The sequence below is a fragment of the Eleutherodactylus coqui genome, chromosome 13, assembly GCF_035609145.1.
Source record: "Eleutherodactylus coqui strain aEleCoq1 chromosome 13, aEleCoq1.hap1, whole genome shotgun sequence".
Taxonomy (NCBI): domain Eukaryota; kingdom Metazoa; phylum Chordata; class Amphibia; order Anura; family Eleutherodactylidae; genus Eleutherodactylus; species Eleutherodactylus coqui.
Genome location: NC_089849.1, coordinates 7,978,851 through 8,001,171, shown reverse-complemented (window position 1 = coordinate 8,001,171; position 22,321 = coordinate 7,978,851). Strand labels below are relative to the sequence as shown.

Below are 22,321 nucleotides of genomic sequence, written 5' to 3'. Positions count from 1 at the left end.
CTCCACCAGTTTTGCCGTGGTCGCTTGTGCAGTGTGAGTCTAGGCATTGTCTTGCAGGAACAGGATTCCTTTGGACAGCTTGCCGCGCCTTTTGGCCTTCAGAACTGCCTTCAATTGTTCCAAAAGTTCAATGTAATCCCTTGCATTGATGGTGGAACCATTGTGAAGGTCGTCCACTAGCAGCACGCCCTCCTTATCCCAGAACACAGACCCCATCACCTTAGTGGCTGAGAACCACTGGGCCTCCACTCTTCTGACTGCTCCCCCTAGTGGTAGCTGTATATATCTGTACACAGACGCCATCACCTTAGTGGCTGAGAACCACTGGGCCTCCACTCTTCTGACTGCTCCCCCTAGTGGTGGCTGTATATATCTGTACACAGACGCCATCACCTTAGTGGCTGAGGACCACTGGGCCTCCACTCTTTGACTGCTCCTTGGTTTCAGTGTCATACAGATAAACCCAGGTCTCATCCATAGTGACCAGTTGGTCCAGGAAGTTCTTATCAGTCCGGAAAAGCTGACAAATGGACCGGGAAGTTGTCACTCGATGCTTTTCTGATCTGTTGTCACACATTTGGGGACCCACTTTGCAGATGGCTTCTTCATGGATAATGACACAAACACGTTCACCAGAAACCCCCATGATGTCGGCTATTCCTAGAGCTGAAATTGGCCGATTCTCCAGTATGAGGTTGTGCGCAGCATCGGCGATCTCCGGAACAACAACCTCTCTCGGTCGTCTAGGACGTTCCCCATCATTGGTGCTGAAGTGGCACCCAGTTCATAACTGTAGACTATGAAGGGCATTGATCCCCCAATGTCTGCCACACATCACCAGAAATATCCTTTTCGGACTTTATCACTCCTCTGCTCCCATTGGCTGTGAATATCGCCTTAGACTCCGCCATTTTGTTTTCCCGCGTGCCGAGATCACTGTCGCCATAAGCTACAAACACATATATTAGACACATAAGGCTTTCATGTGATGTAACATTCGTTACCATAGAAACAAAAAAAAGAACACAAAGCCAAAGACTTATCAGCACCCCCTCGTAGTTTTTTCAAAAATATGTAATTTTTTACAATTATTTTCTGCCGCCATCTTCTGACCGCAATAACTTTTTTATTTTTCCGTCGACATAGTTGCGTGAGGCTCATTTCTTCAGGGTGACCAAAAAAGCGCAATTCTGGCATTCATTTTTATTTTTTTCTGACGACGTTCAAGATGCGGGATAAATAATGTGTTACTTTGATAGATTGGACTTTTACGGACACAGCGATATCAAATATGTTATTTTTTTGTTTTATTATTTAGATTCTTTTATAAAAAAAAATATGGCAAAAGGTTTTTTTTAAAACATTTACTTTCTTTATAATATTTAGTAAAACTACTTTAAACTTAACTTTAACTTTTTTTTAGTCTCCAGAGGGGACAAGAACTTATGATGCTTTGATCGCTCCTGCAGTGTGATGTAATGCCGTATCATTACATCATACCACGATCTGACAGGCACTCTATCAAGCCATGCCACATGATAGGCAGTCGGCAATGACAGCCCTGGGGCGTTTCAGAAGGCCCCCAGCTGCCATGACAACTCATGATTTTATTGGGGGGGGGGGGGGCTGTATAAGACCCCTAAATGGTAATCGGGGCATTAAAAGGGTTAACAGCTCTGATAATTAGCAGTGCAGCTAATCAGAGCTGTAGCGGGCAGGTGTCAGCTGGAAGCAACAGCCGGCACCCGCATTGTATAGAGCGGGGTCAACCTGCGATATATACCCTAAACATGCAGGCCGTAACTGTAGTCCCGTGTTGTCAAGGGGTTAAGCTGACTCATTGTGTAAACGCTCCCCACTCAGCGCTTCCCATTGTCCTTCAGTTTGAATGCTCTGCAGCAGCGCTGACAACCTTCGTGGGGACATCAGCGCTCCTGCAGTCATTTAGAATACTGTTGCCCCATGTAAGAGGGCCTTTACCAGATTGCTCCCTGCGTCTGTCCCCCATCTGTCCGGTAAACACCAGGCAGACTCTGCGGCACCCGGGGGTGATAATGCATTTATCACAGGGTAAAATGTAAATGTGGATTATGGTCATCTGAAGGCCCCGCTCAGCAGCGGTTATACAGTGAGGGTATCGCGTACTCGGAGCCTTTACTCCCGTCGCTGTGCGACCCCCGTATATATGCATAGCCGATCATCTATCGCTTATCATGTTCGGTGGATTCATGATCTGAAACATGGCGTCCATAGCTTCCCCCTGGGGAAATATGGCTGACATATGGATGATCTGCGCATATTCTCAGTACTCCTATCGACGATGTAAAAAGAAGGCCGGTGGAGGTGGGACTCAAAGTGGGCCCCCTCCCCAATTTGTCGGACTAAGGAGCGGCATCTACATGCGGTCTTTCTGTGCAGGCTCCACTCACCAGGACTACTCAGAGCGACATAGATGGATATTTTCTATTATTGCATCCCTCTTTGTTGTAAACTGTTTCTGTGTATTTGTAGCTCCACCCCTTCTGTAAATGTCTCCTTTTGTATATTTTATCTAAGCACTGCTAACCCATTTTTAGAATAAAGCTTTAAACTAGAGATGAGCGAGCATACTGGTCCGAGCATTAGGGTAATCTAGATGCTCGTTACTAGAGGCGAGCACCACGCGGTACTCGAGTCAATTGCATTTCCTTCCTTGCATGTTTAGTGCCATTTTCTAGCCAATAGACATTCGGGGAAGGCATTACCACTTCCTGCTGTGATGTGCCAGCCCTCTCACCCCCCCACAGTAGTGAGTGGCTGGCGAGATCAGGTGACCGCCGAGTACTTAAAGGGGTTGTCCCGCGAAAGCAAGTGGGGTTCAGCACTTCTGTATGGCCATATTAATGCACTTTGTAATGTACATCGTGCATTAATTATGAGCCATACAGAAGTTATTCACTTACCTGTTCCATTGCTGGCGTGCCGTCTAATTTCAGCGTCTAATCGCCCGATTAGACGCGCTTGCGCAGTCCGGTCTTCTCCCTGGTGAATGGGGCCGCTCGTGCCGGAGAGCTGGTCCTCGTAGCCTTGCCCCGTCACGTGTGCCGATTCCAGCCAATCAGGAGGCTGGAATCGGCAATGGACCGCACAGAGCCCACGGTGCACCATGGGAGAAGACCCGCGGTGCATCGTGGGTGAAGATCCCGGCGGCCATCTTAGTAAGGTAAGGAAGAAGTCGAAGTCGCCGCAGCGCGGGGATTCGGGTAAGTACTAAACGTTTGTTTTTTTTAACTCATGCATTGGGTTTGTCTCGCGCCGAACGTGGGGCCTATTGAAAAAAAAAAAAATCAGTTTCGGCGCGGGACAACCCCTTTAAACTGGTCCCGTCCGCGGCTCGCCTCAGACGCATGCTGGCAGAGGTTAGGGATAGTGCTGCTGCTGATATAGGGACAGTGTAAGAGTAGGATCCTGTCATCAAGAACCCTAACGATCCTTCTTAGGGCTACTCATCGTGGGCATTACTGTTGTGGCTGGCTGAGAGCAGTAGTGCACCAATGTTTTTTTTTTTAAGCATCTCGGGCTGTGCAGGCCATTTCAGCTACACTGTTCTGTGTCTGCAGTGTATTATGCAGAGTTTAGGGACAGAGCTGCATATATAGGGAAAGTTATACAGTCCTGATCCTCCGTACAAGAACCCCAATGGTCCTTCTTAGGGCTACATGTGACCATGTGCTTTACAGTTGTGGCTGGCTGGGAGCCGTAGTGCACCTACTTTTGTATTACGCATCTAGGCCTGTTCCCAGCCTTTCAGTAATAGCGTTCTCAGCCTGCAGTGCCGTACAACCAGCTCTCACCGTGAAACTGCACTCTAATATTTCCTAGCCTACTGCAAACTACCTCATTTATACCGTTCTGTGTCTGCAGTGCATTAGACAGAGGTCTTACCGCTAAACAGTACAGTAATATTACCGGGGCCACTGCAAAGTATTTCAGCTCTGCCGCTGTGCAGAGCGTCTCACAATACCCTTTTTTTGGTCGGGTTAAGATCGCCGCAGTTACCAGCACTATCCACTGGCTTTAGAGTCTTCTCCCACTCCATACAGCCTCTATTATCTACAAGTCTCTGCGAGCGGTAAATTACCCCTAGGTATCAGCGCAAGACAGTGGTCACAGCATAGAGCCTCCGCTATCTACAAGTCTCTGTGTGCGGTGAATTAAGCCACAGTTGTCAGTGCTGTACAGTGGGGTAATTTATTTGGGCCCTGCTCTATTCTTAATCTGCCATGATGAGGAGTAGGGGTAAGGGTCGAGGACGCGGACATGGGCGCGGACACAGACGTCCAAGTGAGGGTGTGGGCACAGGCCGAGTTCCTGGGCATGGTAAATCACAGCCAGCTGCTGCGGGATTAGGAGAAAGGCAAGTTTCTGGGCTCCCCACCTTCATATCACAATTTATGGGTCCGCGTGGTGGACCTTTATTACAAACAGAGCAGTGCGAGCAGGTCCTGTCGTGGATGACAGAAAACGTGTCCAGGAATGTATCGACCACCCAGTCTTTAACGCAGTCCACTACTCTCGGTCTAGGGACTACATTTCTGAATCGTCTGGCTGCTCCTCCTTCATATTCTGAGCAGGCAGACTCCAAGGAACTGTTCTCGGGTCCCTGCCCTGAGTGGGAAAAAACAGTTCCTCTCTCACCTGAGGAATTTGTCGTGACTGATGTCCAACCTTTGTAAAGTTCCCAGAGTCTGGGTGATGAGGCTGGGGACTTACGGCAACTGTCTCAAGAGCTTTTTGTGGATGAGAATGATGAGACACAGTTGTCTGTCAGTGAGGTAGTAGTAAGGGCAGTAAGTCTGAGGGAGGAGTGCACAGAGGATTCGGAGGAAGAGCAGCTGGACGATGAGGTGACTGACCCCACTTGGTTTGCTAAGCCTACTGAGGACAGGCCTTCAGAGGGGGATGAAAGTGCAACAGCAGGACAGGTTGGAAGAGGCAGTGGAGTGGCCAGGGGTAGAGGTAGGGCCAGAGTGAAGAATCCCCCAACTGTTTCCCAAAGCACCCCCTCGCAGCAAGCCTCCGTGCAGAGGGCTAGGTGTTCAAAGGTGTGGATGTTTTTTTAGTGAGAGCGCGGATGACCGACGAACAGTGGTGTGCAACCTGTGTCGCACCAAGATCAGCTGGGGAGCCAACACTACCAGCCTCACCAACACCAGCATGCGCAGGCATATGATGGCCAAGCACCCCACAAGGTTGGACAAAGGCCATTCACCACCTCCGGGTCACACCACTGCCTCTCCCCCTGTGCCCCAACCTGCCACACAGATCCAACCCCCCTCTCAGGACACAGGCACGAGCGCCTCCCAGCCTGCACCCACACCCTCACCTCCACTGTCTTCCACTCCATCCAGCAATGTCTCTAAGCGCAGCGTTCAGCTGTCACTAACACAAGCGGTGGAGCGAAAGCGCAAATACGCCGCCACCCACCTGCATGCACAAGCTTTAAACATGCACATTGCCAAATTAATCAGCCTAGAGATTCTGCCGTACAGGCTTGTGGAAACAGAGGCTTTCAAAAACATGATGGTGGTAGCGGTCCCGTGCTACTCGGTCACTATTTTTCCCAGTGTGCCGTCCCAGCCCTACACCAGCACATCTCCCGCATCATAATGTGTGCCCTCACCAATGCAGTTACTGGGAAGGTCCACGTAACCACGGACACGGGGACAAGTACTGGCAGGCAGAGCCACTATATCTCCCTAACGGCACATTGGGTGAACTTGGTGGATGCTGCGACCGAGTCAGAGCCTGGGACCGCTCACGTCCTACCCACACCCTGAATAGCGGGTCCTACCTCAGTGCTGGTATCTGCGGCGTTTTATGCCACCTCCTCCAAACACTCCCCTCCTCCGCCACGTCTACCTCTCAATTAAGAAGTGTGAGCATGTCGCCAGCAGAGAGTAGCCCGTGGCACGGCAGCACACCGGTGGGCAAGCGTCAGCAAGCCATGCTGATACTAATCAGCTTAGGTGACAAGAGGCACATGGCCCCCGAGCTGCTGCAGGGTCTGACAGAGCAGACCGACCTCTGGCTTTCGCCGCTCAGCCTCCAACCAGGCATGGTTGTGTGTGACAATGGCCGTAACCTGGTGGTGGCTCTGCAGCTCGGCAACCTCACACACGTGCCATGCCTGGCCCACGTCTTCAATCTGGTGGTTCAGCAGTTTCTGAAAACTGCGTCCACTTGTCTAACCTGCTTTCAAGGTGCGCTGCGTCTGCTCACATTTCTGCAAGTCACCATGGATGCTGCCATCCTGAGGACCCTGCAATGTCCGTTTCAGCTGCCAGAGCACCGACTGCTGTGCGACATGCCCATACACTGGAATTCTACGCTGCACATGTTGGCCAGGCAGTACGAGCAGCATAGAGCAATAGTGGAATACCAGCTGCAACATGGGCGGCGGAGTGGTAGTCAGCCTCCGCAATTCTTTACTGAGGAGTGGGCATGGATGGCAGATATCTGCCAGGTCCTCGGAAACTTTGAGGAGTCTACACAGATGGTGAGCGGCGATGCGGTAATCATTAGCGTTACTGTCCCGCTGCTTTGCCTGCTGAGAAGTTTGCTGCTAAGCATACAGGCCGACGCTTGGCGGTTGGAACAGGAAATGGGGGATGACAATATGTCGCTTGATAGCCAGACCAGCCTCGTGTCTATATCTCAGCACGTTTTGGAGGAGGAGGAGCGGGAGGGGTAGGGGGAGGAGGAGAAGGGGGAAGAGACAGCTGGCAACGCTGCAGAGGGTACCCATGCTGCTTGCCTCTCAACTGTTCAGCGTGTATGGGCTGAAGAGGAGGAGGAAGATTCTGAAAGTCCTCTTCCTAGTGAGGACAGCGATGTGTTGCACACTGGGACCTTGGCAGGGTAACACTATCCAAGGCCATTGCCAGCGTTATGACTCCCCAGCAAGACTGTGTCACCACTCCCCAGTCAAGGATGAGTCGGAGGGAGCACTGTAAAAAGATGGTGAGGGAGGACGTAGCTGATCGTACCACTGTCCTCTGTGATGCCTCTGCTCCATACAATTATTGGGTGTCAAAGCTGGACACGTGGCACGAACTTGCGCTGTACGCCCTGGAGGTGCTGGCCTGCCCTGTCGTTACCGTCTTGTCAGAGAGGGTGTTTAATGCAGCGGGGGGAATCATCACGGATAAGCGTACCCGTCTGTCAACTGCCAGTGCCGACATGCTTACACTCATAAAGATGAACAAAGGCTGGATTACCCTTACTTCTCTTCTCCACCGGCGGAAAGCAGTGGAACCTAATGATTCTTTTCGCTGCAATAGGAGAAAAATGCATCCTCTATCACCACATAAAAGGGGGAATTAGCTTTGTCAATCACTCTCGGATTTTATTACTCGTCCTCCTAAAACAGAATGTCATCATGCTGAACTGCCAATTTGTCTGCGGCCCAAAAGCTTCTGATTAAAAGTTTTTTACAATTTTTCAAAGTTTCCAAAGTATTAATACTTTAAGAGAAACCAATTTTTTTTCACAGGGCTGCCTCCAGGCTCTGTTACAAATTAAGCAACAGCGAGCTGTATCTTTAAAAAAATGTTTATGGATTTCATCTGCCCTCGCGGTTGAGCAATTTTTCAGCGGTGCACTTGTACTCTTGGTACACCAATTTTTATGGCCCTCGCCTATACTGTTATCTAACTAATTTTTCTGGCCTTCGCCTACACTCTTGGTGACCAAATTTTTTCAGGTGTTCACCTATACTCTTGGTACACCAATGTTTCAGGGGGTTCGCCTGCACTCTTGCTACAGAAATGTTACTGGGGTCTGGCTATACTCTTGCTATAGAAATATTACCGGGGTCCGCCTATACTCTTGCTACAGAAATGTTACTGGGGTCCGCCTATGCAGTTTCTACTGAATGGTTTGAGGGCTTCGCCTATACTTTTGCTACAGAAATGTTACTGGGGTCCTCCTATGCAGTTTTTCCTGAATGGTTTGAGAGGCTCGCCTATACTCTTGCTACAGAAATGTTACTGGTGTCCGCCTATACTCTTGCTATAGAAATGTCACTGGGGTCCGCCTATACTCTTGCTACAGAAATGTTAATGGGGTTCGCCTATACTTTTGCTATAGAAATGTTACTTGGGTCCGCCTATACTCTTGTTGTAGAAACGTTACTGGGGTCTGCCTATGCTCTTAATACAGAAATGTTACTGGGGTCCACCTATACTCTTGCTACAGAAGTGTTACTGGGGTCCGCCTATACTTTTGCTACAGAAATGTCACTGGGGTCTGCCTATACTCTTGCTACAAAAATGTTACTGGGGTCCGTCTATAATCTTGCTATAGTATTGTTTCTGGTGTCTGCCTATGCTGTGGGTGTACAAAGATTTTGCATCACAGTGTTTTACCTATTTGGCACAAATACACTGCCTGACTTGGGCAAAAATCTGGACCAAGGCAGAGGTCCTTGGTGGGGTGAAACTCAGCCATGTTTGGGCACTCTGATTTCTTCATGTAATACCATCTTTGTGCACCCACAGCATAGGCTAGCCCAAGGAACTGAAAGACTTCCCATTGCGGTGTTGAGCTATCTGACACCTACACAGAATGAAGAGTGTGGGGACACATGGATTTCCCATAGCTATTAACTCACGCACCTTGGGTCACACAAGGTGGAGGCTGGGACCAGGCCATACCCAGGGCCTGCTCACGTACTTCCCACACAGAGTATTGTGGGTCCTACCTCGGTCATGGTTTCTTGGCCTTATTATGCCACCTCCTCCTCCTGCTTGGGGTCTGGGGATCAGCGCTGGGCAACATGTTTTTTCTCTCGTGTTACCACATTGCTGTGGGTGCACAAAGACTTCCCATTGCTGTGTTTTACCTGCCTGGCACAAACACACTGACTGACTAGGGTAGAAATATGGGAAGAGGTCCTTGGCAGGGTGAAACTCTGCCATGTTTGGGCGCTCTGATTTCTTTATGTGTAATACTTTCCTTGGGTTCCAGGGGCTCGCCTATGCTGTGAGTGCACAAAGACTTCCCATTACGGTGTTTTACCTGTCTGGCACAAATACACTGACTGACTTGGGTTCCTCCTCATCCAGTCCGCACTTATACATAGACATGAGGGAGTTGTGGCTATGAAGCGAGCGTGTGGCATGAGGGCAGCTGAACGCTGTGCAGGGAAACTTTTCTGTGCGCTGTGGACGCAGGGTCGTGCGGGGGGGGCTGGACAGCAATGCAAGCATGTAACCCAGGAGAAGAGGCAGCGGTGTCACCCGCAGGCAGGGATTGTCCTTGGTTGCAGGTAGTGTGGTGCTTAGCTTGGTTTGTCCCAAGTAAATTGTTATGGGGGTGACGCCAGACTCTTGCCCCCATTTTGGCTTAATAGTGGGAACTGGGAGCCTCAGATGCAGCCATGCATGCTGCCCCTGCCCTTCCCTATCCATTTCTGTGGTGTTTCCATGACTTTCTGATGTTTTCTGGTGTTTGACAAGTTATGACCTATGCGGAGCATCAGTCCCATACAAAAATGCTCGAGTTGCCCATTGACTATAATGGGGTTCGTTACTTGAAATGAGCTCTCGATCATTACGAAAAGTTCGACTCGAGCAACGAGCACCCGAGCATTTTGGTGCTCGCTCATCTCTACTTAAAACGTTAGTAGTCGTCCTCGAAGGCTGTAAGAGATCCATAATCCCAAAGTGAGTTAGTTTGAAACCAAGGTGGCCGACATACCTGTCAGAATCAGTCAGTGGTGGCAGCGAGATGTGTTGGGCATGCAGGGTGCGATCTGAGTTCTCTGCATCCGTCCCATTTGAACATTCTTTTGTCATGAAAAGTGAAATAATGCGCAATAATACAAGAGGATTTCTATATAATATAAGACTTCTTGGTCCAGAGCCCAACAACTTGACCATTTTTTTTTAAGGGTGAAGAGTGATGGGGGGGGGGGGGGGGCGCTTTTGTTTTCTCTCAGCCCATCTGTAAAATCTTAAATTAATTTGCTCCCTTTCTACATGATTTTTATGGGCTCGTCCTTTATGTAAATTGGTAGAAGTGACTATAATGCGGTGCGTGCGAGATAACGGCCTCCTTTATGGCGCAATAATTATTTTAAAATGGTTTTGCCGGAGTTGCTGAAGTTAATGGGAAACTGGAATTCTACAAGACGCATTGCAGTGATGGAACATTATTATGCCGAGCTCCCACATTATAGCATAGTGATAAGAATATTTATAATAGCCCCAGGAATTACATTGGGACACGCTTCACCCAAGGAATCACTTGTTTCATACCGGTCTGAAAACTGTCTGGGTCGAACATGTTAATTTACTTCAAAACGAGCACCGCACTCATGGCGGGCTCTCCCACTCAAACTGGGGTGGCCACATTCTTCTGTTGTCACTTCTGGATCTTGCAGCTACAGCCTTGGTGCTGCTTCAGGAGAAAGTCCTTCTCAGGGCGGACACCCACTGGCGTTTTTTTCTCCACTGCGCTGCAAGAGTAAGTGAAAACTCTCGCAGCGCAGTGCGAGAAAGCAAACGGGATCACGCCGGGATATCGCAAGTCTTTTAAATGGGGCCAACGGCAGCAGCGCTAACCCCATTGAAAAGATATGGAGAATGCCGCGGACTTCTGCCACAGCTGTAACAGCTGTGGCAGAAGTGCAGCATGCTATCCCATTGCTTTCAATGTGATCCACGCTGCTGCCGGTCCCATTGAAAGCAGTGGTTTGTAGAAAACCCTGCAGTATGATTTTCGGGGAAGGGCTTGAAATATAAGCCCTTCCCTGAAAAGCATCAATAGGTGGTAAAAAAAATTACTCACCTCTCCGCCGCTTAGACGCTTCCTCCGGCTGGCTCCCCGACACTACTGTCCAGCACTTTCAGCAGGCAGGGATTTAAAAATCCCCGCCTCCTAAAAGGGCTGTGCTGATTGGCTGAGGACTCGGCCAATAGCAGCTAGTGCTTAGGTATTGGCTGAGCGCTCAGCCAATTACAGATAGGGCTTAGCTATTCATTCATGAATAGCTAAGATAGTGCTATTCATGAATAAATAGCTAAGCCCTATCTGTAATTGGCTGAGCGCTCCGCCAATCAGCACAGCCCTTTCAGGAGGCGGAAATTTTTAAATCCCCGCCTGATGAAAGTGCTAGACAACAGTGTCGGGAGTCAACCGGAGGACACGTCTGAGCGACGGAGAGGTAAGTAATTTAAAAAAAAATAAATTTACCACTTGTTGATGCTTTTCAGGGATGGGCCTATATTTCAAGCCCTTCCCTGAAAATCGTACTGCAGGGTTTGCTACAAACCACTGCTTTCAATGGGACCGGCAGCAGCGCCGATCCCATTGAAAGCAATGGGATAGCATGCGGCACTTCTGCCACAGCTGTGACAGCTGTTACAGCTGTGGCAGAAGTCTGCAGCATTCTCCATATCTTTTCAATGGGGCTAGTGCTGCTGCCGCTGTCCCCATTTAAAAGACTTGCGATATCCCGGCGTGATCCCGTTTTTTTTCTCGCACTGCGAGACTTTTTGCTTACTCTCGCAGCGCAGTGGGAAAAAAACGCCAGTGGGTGTCTGCCCTCAAGGTGTCCCTGGGGTGATAATGAGCTCTACTTCATCACGAGACCCAAGTGCTCTCAAACATTGGTGTTCTCAGCCATTTCTGAACCGCTAATCAGGAGCCCATGTTCGACAAGAGGGCATCGCTTTCCTCCACTGTCTTTTCTGAATACCGAGGACTGTAGGCTTACCCTTGAAACTGAGAGCCATGCAGGAACTCCCTTGCATTGAGCCAGAGAAGCAGCTCCACCACATTATGGATCCTCCACCATGTCTAACTGCAAGTAGGGGGCACTTTCCTTTATCAGGTTTGTTTTGTAATATAAGCATATTGCTGATCTGCATTGCCAAAGAACTTTAGTTTCGTTTCATCTGTCCATAGAACATTTTCTCAGAAGTCTTGTGACTTTTGCCAAAATTCAGTGGGGTCCTCTTTGGCTTCTGCCCGTAGAGCCCCTTTTGCTGCAGTGTCTTGTACAAGATGAAACCGTCATGCTGTATCTTCCTGAACCTGAATTTCCTTAAACATTTGTTGTGGTTTCTTTGCCACATTTCTAACCAACCTTGGTTGGGTGCTATCCTCAGTTTTCCTCCTTCCACAACGTTCTGGAAGGTTCTTTAATGTTCGACAAGTAGAAAATGTCTTGGAATTAAGCCCCATTTACTTGCAATGATTATCGCTCAAAATTCGGCCAAATGAACGATCTTCACAGATAAACGGCCGCCGTTGTGTGTAAACACTTCAATTTTTCACTCTTCAGCTGAACAATGGTTCAGCTGAAGATCAACATCCTTCAGCTGGAGAGAAATAGCAGAGACTACATGCTGTGATTTCCATGAGAGATACTGATTACATTGTATTCAGCTGACAGCCCATGTGAAGACAATACAGCTGATTGCAAAGTCCGGACCACATACTGGGATTTGCAAACAGCTGCTGGAAACTTATTTACATGCAAATGAAGCTGATAAAGTGCTAATGAGTATTATTGCCTATTAGTACTTTATGCAAAACAATTGCTAAATCTATCAATCTTTCAATCATTTGAAAGATTGTCTTTGCATGTAAATGAGCCTTTAGTCTAATTTGGTCACCATTAATCGTGTCCTGAGTCATGTGTTTTATATTTTGCTTCCTTTTTGTCCTGCAGTTTTCTTTTTTTTCTTTTGGTGTCTTGTGTTTTTCTGTACAAACATACAAGTTTTTATATATCTGAAAAGGGTCATTAAACACGATACATAAGGAGCTATTTTACATAGTGTACTTAAAGGCGATGTCTGATTGTCAACCATTGATGGCCTATCTTCAGGATAGATCATCAATAGTCGATCAAGGGGGGTCTATTGCCAGAGACCCCCCGTCAATCAGCTATTCACTGGACCTTTAAACTTGTGCACTGAGCTGATTTTGGCAGAAAGCAGACAGCTCCATTCCTACTGCAGTGGGCAGGCTTGGTATTGCAGGCTCAGCTTGCATTGAAGTGAATAGGAACTTTGTAGTACCAAGCTTGGCCACTGCAGTGGGAATGGTGCTGTCTGCTTCCTGTGGAAATCAGCTCATTGTATGAAAACACTGACTCTGCAAACTATACTTCATCAGGAGTCCCAGGTGGCAGACGCCCATCGATCTATTATTGATGGCCTGTCAGTTGTTTAGGACTGGCCAACCCCTTTTATATTCAGCAGGACCAATATTGTTCATCCCAACTGTATATTCTGGCTGGATTATTGATTGGTATAAATACAGGAGGCTAGAAGAAGGAACGTGACTGTTGATTATTAATGAGTTATCTTTCCCTCTGAAAGATGGCTATATAATATTCGCAGTATAAGTGTCAGCAGTGTGGATATATATGCATATTCTCTGTGTATATTGAACATTAGTACCTATAAGGAAACACTCTGTGTGTATATAACCCGCTCATTAAAATATGCAAGGCAAACAATGAGCTCCTCTCAAGATTTAATGATAATTTATTGCAGGATTGACATTTTGGTCCTTGGATCAGACCTTTCCCTGGAGAATCTGGCATGAAATTAGCGCAATAGTAAAGTCCTTTATTAAGTCTACACAAGATAAATATAGAGCGGAGGAAAGGAGAGATACCGGGCTCTGCTCAACGCTCTGGTGGGGAGGGAAGGAGAGAAGGAAGGAGAGAAATCAGGCTCAATGTTCTGGTGAAGAGAGAAGGAGAGAAGGAAGGTCAGATATTGGGCCCCGCTCAGTGCTCCAGTGCAGAGGGAAGGAGAGAAGGAAGGAAAGCTATCAGGCTCTGCTCATCGTTCTAGTTTCATTTTTTGAATTTCAATCACAGAAAACGGACATATATTTACTGACTAAGGAGTGCACATAGCTGCATCGTCTCACCATGCAGGTAGCTGACTACCAAATGAGGGAGCTAATTGCACCTGTGAGGGATACCGATGAGACAGTCACTCACACAGCCTCTTAATATAGAGGGGGGTGGCTGCTTGGTGTATACTCCCACTCAGAGTAGATACAAAGTGGCAGACCTTCTGATACATGTAGTTCACCATGCAGACCAGCAACCTATTAATGACGCCATGATAATTCGGCGGGTTGCCCTGCACCTCAAACAGTGAACCACATTGGTACTGCCACCCTGGGCTCCCTCTGGAGTTTCAAAGCCGCACTGCATGTGAATAATAGATAATAATAATCTGCATGGTGAACTACATGTATCAGAAGGTCTGCCACTTTGTATCCACTCTGTGTGGGAGTATACACCAAACAGCTACCCCCTCTATATTAAGAGGCAGTGTGAGTGGCTGTCTCATCGGTGTCCCTCACAGGTGCAATTCACTCCCCTATTTGGTAGTCAGCTACCTGCATGGTAGGAGAAGGATGCATCTATATGCACTCCTCAGTCAGTAAGTAACGGCCATTTTCTGTGATTGTTTTTAAGTTGTTATATTTCCCCTTCTTTGATGCATTTTTAAATTTAATTTAATAAAAAAAAAAAATATATATATATATATATATATATATATATATACATTTTATATTAATTTAGCAAAAATGTTTTTGATTTAGTTGTCCAACTATTACTGAGAATGAAGGGTCCCAAGTTCCCAGACGCAGCTGGAGAGCTGGATGAACGGCACCATTGGGAACAATCGAATGTTCACACTTGGCTTTTTTTTTGGATGTTTCCTTTTCCTTCTATGGATAGTGGCTGTGCCTGTTTATCCACGAATAGCGACTTGGAGCCCCTCATAATGGTGGGGTTGACAGACATCAGACATCCATCTACCATATCTAATTGACAGTTTAAAAAAAAGTAACAAAGAAATAGTGTGGCAACACATCCAATTACTGTAATCAAACAATTATTTTGTAATTAGAACTCAAAAAAACAAAAAGATGGTCAAGGACCCTCCTGCTGACCTCTCGTTGATATCTCTAAGTCAACCTTGGACCTCAAACTGACAAAGACATTTTAAAGAAGTGGTAAAACATCTTACCATTTCAAAATGAGTTTACTTGATGCCCAAACGTTCCTTTACCCATCATCATCGTCTGTGTAACTACGCCAGTGATCTGCCAAAGAATGAGCAAATACTCGCTTGTTAGCTGATCATTCTTTATTAGAGATGAGCGAACGTACTCGTTACGAGTACTTACGCACCCGAGCACCGCCATTTTCGAGTACAGCAGTACTCGCGCGTAAAGATTCGGGGGGCGCCGTGGCGGCACGGGGGGTAGCAGTGGGGAGTGGGGGGGAGAGGGAGAGAGAGAGGGCTCCCCCCTGTTCCCCGCTGCTCCCCCCCGCACCGCCGCGCCTCTCCCCGCCCCCCGAATCTTTACGCCCGAGTACTGAAGTACTCGAAAATGGCGGTACTCGGGTGCGTAAGTACTCATTACGAGTACGTTCGCTCATCTCTATTCTTTATGCAAGCATAAAATAGTTTTCTGGTTGGCTGCACATCTCTGTGTGAACCAGGAATTGTACTGACAACAAGTGATAGCTATCTGGAGATGATCGATCGTAGTAAGGATTGTTCATCCTCATCTAGCTGATCATCTGCAAGTGTAAAACATTATTAATGAGCCCCGATGAACATGCTCATGGTCGTTTGGCGCTCATTATCACAGCCAGATGATTTGCCTGTATAAGAGTAGATATACAATGACTTAAGCCCCATTTACACGCAGCGATGATTGCTCAAACGACAGTCTGAGTGACAGCTTTGGCCGATCATTTTGCATAAACTGTTAAGTAGCTACTCAGCTAATTAAGAGCATTAAGAGCAATAAAGTGTGCAAATAAAGCCTTAGCTTAATGCAGTTAACAGCCGTAGGGCTCTTATCTGCTCTCAGTTCCTTTGTTCTCCAACGGGAAACAATGCTATCAGCACTACCCATTGAGAACTGCTGATAAGGCCGAACGACGATTTTTAGGTTGGCCTGAATTTAAAGGCCCATTTACACGAAGCAATGATCGCCCAAAAATTCTTAAAAAGCGATCGTTTGAGTGATCATCGTTGCATCTAAATGCACTGCTAGCTGATCGTTAAATTCAGTGCAACCTAAAATTCATCATTCAGCCTTATCAGTAGTTCTCCACGGGGAGTGCTGATAGCATTGTTTCCCATCAGAGACCAAAGGAGATGAAAGCAGATAAGAGCCCTCCGGCTATTAACTGCTTTCAGCTAAAGGCTTCATTTGCACACTAAATAGCTATTGAGTAGCTGAGTAGCTACTTAAAAGTTTATGCAAAATGATTGCTCAAAGCTGTCACTCAAACTGTCGTTTGAGCGATCTTTGAGCGACCATCGCTCCGTGTAAATGGGCCACAACGATCAGCTAGCAGTACATGAAAAGTCCACGATGGCCATGCATTTAGACGCAACAATGATTGCTCAAGCGATCGCTTTTTTGCAATTTTTGAGCAATCATCGCTCCGTGTAAATGGGCCTTTAGATTAGTGGAAGCCTCAAAGCCCTCTTAGATGGGCTGATGATTGTGAAAAAGAGTTCATTATAACACTTGTACACCCAACCATTTTCCCATGTAAACAGGGCAGCAATCAGCCAACGAGCAAATGATCACTTGTCGACTGATTATATCTTTTCTGCAACCTAAAATGCAATGGCTCTCAGCAGAGATAGGAAAAATGTGCTGCCAAACGGGATTAATCAGTCTCATGAATGATCATGTATCCTCATAGAGTCTGAATCAACTGTGTAAAAGGCCAGTTAAGTGAGTTCCCATCTCTGATTGTATATCGATTGAGCTACAATGTTGTAATAGTCACCAACAAAATGTATTTTTGATGTTTTTAGTCATGATAATTACTCAATATCTCTTGTTCTTCAGGTCAATCTGATGCTCAACGGGAAGCCGGTCATCTCAGCTTTTGCGGGGGACAAAGATGTTACTCGTGAGGCAGCTACCAATGGAGTTCTTCTGTATCTGGATAAAGAGGACAAAGTTTACTTAAAACTAGAGAAAGGCAATCTGGTTGGCGGTTGGCAGTACTCCACCTTCTCTGGTTTTTTGGTGTTCCCTCTGTGAAGTCTGTGACAATCACCCTGGTGTGGGATACTGAACAAACCCTTCACCTTTGTAATTCGAAGATCATTTCTTGTCATCGATGGATTGGTGTCTCTCTTGACTAACTTCTCATGGTGGAACTTGGAGTCGAATTCCAAAAAAAAAACATTTCAAAGAAAATATTTTGTGTGTTTGCAGTATATCTGGAGTCCATCAGACAATGAATATATATGCCTAATGTTACAAGTCTAAAGCTGCCTGCAACTTCTATTCATCAAAAGGAATTTATTTGCCTAAAAGGCAACATAAAATGTCACGGGACCAGTGCAATGGGGACAAAGGAGGTCGATTAACTCATTTAATGTTCAAGACTTTGATAGAGGATTGTTCTATTGCTGATATGTAATGAGAGCCTAATGTTATTACTAAGACTACTTCACGATGTTGGTTGTGATTGTCCCGGTTTCACTAACGTTGTTAACAAAATGGATGATCAAAAACGTACATTTTTATGTAACCTCGCGAATGTGTAAAGCTAACCAACTGGTTGAGAGTTAAAGGGGAAGTATCATTGCTTGTGGAGCTTTCAGTTCTCTTAAAGGCAACCTGCAGACTTGTCTCGCATGTTCTCCTTATTCGCCCATTGTGTGCTCTGTATTGACTGTTACAGTACGGTTTCTACATTGTAGCAGCTTGAGCTATTTTCTTGATAACAAGCCCAATTCTCATTGGTCTTCTGATAGGGGTGTGGTCAGTGTAACATTATGATGTGATTAATTGAGTTTTCCTTTAAGTGAAAAAAAAAGTCCCCCAATTTGGCTGTAATATATTTTCTATTACTAGATGGGTGCCACCATAATGTTAGGATATGCCCACCTTAGAAACCATTTTTTATTTGCTCCAATATAGCAAAAATACAACATGAGCCAGCTTTTTGAGCTTTGCAAATAGTCTTAATTATAAATCTCCTGCCGTTTTTGCACACAGCTCCTATGCAGAGTGTCTCTGAACGTTCCAGGCTATAAACATATCCTGATCTTGCAGTCATTTATCTTGCTAACCTCCTCCTGAGCACCATAGAGGCCTCTGTGATCAGTGCAAGACAGTACTATCCACACACAGCATGTTATGTATCCCTGAGGAGATTTCTTAGTTGCATATTTCTGTCATAAATCAAAGTTTGCACTGCCAAGTCAGCATGAAGGAAGGAGCAGACATAAAGACACTGGGAATAGCATTATGAGAAGTGAGGGGAAGACAGCACAGCTTTTCAGGGAGCAACAACTGAGCTCTGAACCTGCAGCTCCACAAGCAAAATGTCTGAGAAAGCAGATGAAGAGCAAAACAGAAATCAGGCAACAACATAGAGCAGCCTTAATCTCTCCAGGTAGTTTTTCATTCAAAACCACTGAACAAAGATGCATATAACCTTCAAGCTAGTCCACCATATTCTCATGTAGACTTCACCCACTGAGCTCTGAAGCTGCACCTTCAAAAGCAAAATGGTTGAGAAAACAGATAAGAAGCGAAACAGAAATCTACCAATAACATAGAAAAGTCTTAATCTCACCAGGTAGTTTTTCATCCAAAACTACTGCACAAAAGATATCCATACCATTTAAGATAATCTACCATATTCTCAAATGGACTCCGCCCACTGAGCTCTGAACCTGCAGCTTCACAAGCAGAATGTCAGAGAATGGAGATCCTAGAAATATAAGGAACAAAGCAGAAATCATCCAACAATATGGAGCATCCTGAATCTCTCCAGGTAGTTTGTATCCAAAACTACAAAGCAACACATACCCTTTAAAGTGAACCTGTCACCTCTTTTCCAACCATTAAATTATCCCCAGCATGCTGCCAACCACCTAATCACCTTTCCTAATGCATATTCACAATTGACAATTATACCTTAGGAAATGCACTTTATAAAGCTTCCTCATTGTGGGTGTGCCTGGACATTGCAGCTGCCCAAATGATTTATTAAAAAGCTGCCTCTCTGGCCTTTGATTACTTGTGCTTGACCCTCCACTATACCATCCACATGGCCATCCAAATCATTTATACTGTCATTATGGAGTTGGGTCAGATTTTTTTTCCTTCAAATGAGCTAAATTGGCTTCTGCCTCATTTGTTGTTTTTTTGCCTTCCTCTGGATCAACAAGAGAGGGGGCTTGATGCAGGCTGAACTAGATGGACATTGTTTTCATTCAGTCTAACATACTATGTTACTATGTATGTTACTATGTTATGCATGCACTGCCCATCCTGGAACCAATGCATGCACAATTTATTTTGCCCTGCTGTTGATCGCCTCCTCAGCTTCCACCGTGCACACACTACTCTGTGATCTGACTTCCAGGATACCGATTCCTCAATCAGCACTGGCGCGGCAGAATCCCCTAACAATGGAGGGCACCTCTCTACAAAGGCATCAAAGGAACATTTACAAAAATAAGTGAGCACAAACATAAGCATACTAGTAAAAAAACCCTGTAGGTCCCTGCCTGACTGATTTTATATGGCCATGAGATTTAGATGGCCATGTGGATGACTTAGAGAACATTATCCATATCAATTATTGGCCAGAAGGGCAGGGTTTCAAAAAGTCCTTTAGATAATTTCAAGATCTAAAGAGACCCTCAGGGGTGTGAAGCGCTTATTAGCATATGGTCTGAGAGCTTTCTGAAATTTGAATGTAATTGGCAATTATGACATTAACAAAGATAGTTTGGTGGCAGATAGCGGGCTAAGGATGATAAATGTCCAGATAAAGATGCGAGAGGTTCCCTTTAAGGGAATCTACCTGTCACGCAGCAAGTGTGGACCCACTGTGTCACTGACTGATTTGACTTTAGACTATCCATGTGTGCTGCATCTAGGATTTTTTTTTTACCCTTTAACCCATTTTTAAAGGATTTTATCTTCTTCACAAAGGCCCCAAGCCTGCTTCCCTAGTAGAAGTCTTGATGCAGTGACAGCTAATACAGGCAGTTCAGAGGCACTGAAGCTACTGGAGGGATAGACAGGGACGTAGCCGATATACAGGTTGAGATCAAGACAGGTGGAGTTCATGCAATAAAGTGAGACAGACAGAGCATCAGAGGAGGCCACAGTCGGGTAAACTGCAGTAAAAGATCAGAGCAAGGTCAGGAGGGGCAGAATGCAGGAAAGCTGGTTACACAAGCATGTTCAAAACTGAACAACATACAGAAAACAAGAACACCTTCACAGAACTGAACGGAACCTATTGCTTAGGCACCCTCAAATGGAGAGGGTGCCTTATATATTCCAGGAAGTATCAGGATTGGCTCGGGATGGGAAAGCTAGGGAATTTGCTCTTTAAGAGGTGAGCCATGCACGCACCCTATAGACAAAAAAAAAAAAACAGCCAAGAGCACAGTGTGGCATCTGCTGCACATGAGACTAGAAGGTTGCGAATGGCCATAGGGGGATGTAAGGAGAGGTACCGCCGGCCACGGCCAGCATCCCTAAACATCATCTTCACATGTGGACTACACCACTAGCTTTCTTGTTTCCCAGTTTCAAAAATTTCAGAATTAATTCTGACATCTTGAGACAAAAAAGTGGATAAAAAGGAATGCGGTAATATTTCCCCTTTAATCTCTTCGATCACTTCTGATGTCTAAAAAATAGAAAAAAAGTTTTTGCAAGGTGTTTGTAAGCAGCATGCTCCCACAATAAAACAAATAGATCATAACAATGACAAGAAAATGCTTACCCAACACTTAAGTCATTCATCTTGTCGAGCTCGGCAAAAAGCAGCTTTGCCCTGCAGGACGGCTCAATCTCACCACTCAAGTTTAATTAGCATGATTGATCATATGCACTTTATTAGAAACCTGGGGATGGTTTTTTCTACCGGCGGAATCACTTTTACCAGCCCGCAAAGAGGTTCTTGTTTTTTTTTTTTTTTGATACTGTATCTTATAATTTATTGATTGCACATAACTTATCAGTTGATGCCTTAAAAATGATGAAATGATATAGTAAATTATGGAAAAACAAAAAGAAAATACAAAAATCATCAGTCGTAGAGACGTTAGTCAATAGCGAGTCTATTTGTAGAGTAGAAGTCAATAGATTTATGATTACCTCTCATTGTCACAATGATATATAATAAAAGTTCATCTGTTACAGAAATTTTGACCTTCGAGTGTTAAAAAATAATTTAAAACAAAATCTCGATTGTAGTTTGAAGACAAAGTCGTCTGACGGTTGACCAGAAAGTGGTAATCGTTCCACGCTAAGTTCCTTAATCATCAAAGTCTTTTTAGGCAACAAGGAAAAATGCTAAATTGAGAAGAAATGGATATTTTTGGAGATGTTTTACCCCTGAATCGATGGTTCCAACCAATATTTTTGATAGATGCAATGCACAAAAGAATACTGTCACGTCCATGTAGCATATTCTGTTTGGAGATTTGGTTTGGTCAAATAAATGTGTTGCTGTTTTTACCAAGAGGCAGGGTGTTTATTGTGGGCATCACATTTGGGGGTGTACTATTGACATCAGATGCATTCCATGACTCTTAAAGATTAGAGATTGAAATACTTACCTAACTAGTCCGATCAAGTGGTGCCAATACCTCTACTTCTGGCTTAGTTCTGACACTGGGTCCAGAGCATCTGCTATCTACCCAGTGCCGGTGACATCATCAGACCAATAGTGGCTACAAACTTGAGGAATAAATCTCTTCTACGACTTCATACTGATACTGTAGGATTAAAGGGGACTACTAAAGACAGACAAGTTCAAAGTGTTCAGCTATCTCTGGCAGTCCCATTGAAACGAATGGACTGGAGGTATGTATGGTCAATCACCACTCGATTCACTCGGAGACCTTCAGGATTGGTGGGGGTCCCAGCAGTTGGACCCCCACTGATCAAAGAGTTATCCCCTTTCCCATGGATACTGGATGACTTCATTTGGTGGGACATCCTCTCTAAAGGTCTTATGGTGTCAAGACACACCCACCAGTTCTTTTTGCCTTTTGGACAGGCTCTTTAAACAAAAAAACACTCCCTCATACAGTCATATAACTCCAGATATGTGTCCCCTGGGAGCAAAACCTTCCTCCACATCAATCTTATGAGAGAACCGAACTAGTAGAAGCCTGTTTCGGGTCAAACTTAGCTAAAAGTTTGTTTCAGCATGAACTGCAACTGAGCTTATACCAAAGTACTACTCGAAACATGGATCTACTAG

The 22,321-nt window shown here is 45.7% G+C and overlaps 1 protein-coding gene across 1 annotated transcript in view; it reads left to right on the top strand.

Annotated features, from left to right (window-relative positions):
* Nucleotides 1–21,513, top strand: part of CBLN4 (cerebellin 4 precursor) — a 59,746-nt gene extending 38,233 nt beyond the window's left edge. The window contains exon 3 of the mRNA XM_066586647.1: nucleotides 16,912–21,513. Coding sequence (XP_066442744.1) covers nucleotides 16,912–17,109 — 198 coding nt within the window. The 3' untranslated portion in view covers nucleotides 17,110–21,513. The remainder of the gene's footprint in view (nucleotides 1–16,911) is intronic.
* Nucleotides 21,514–22,321: the final 808 nt, after the last annotated feature.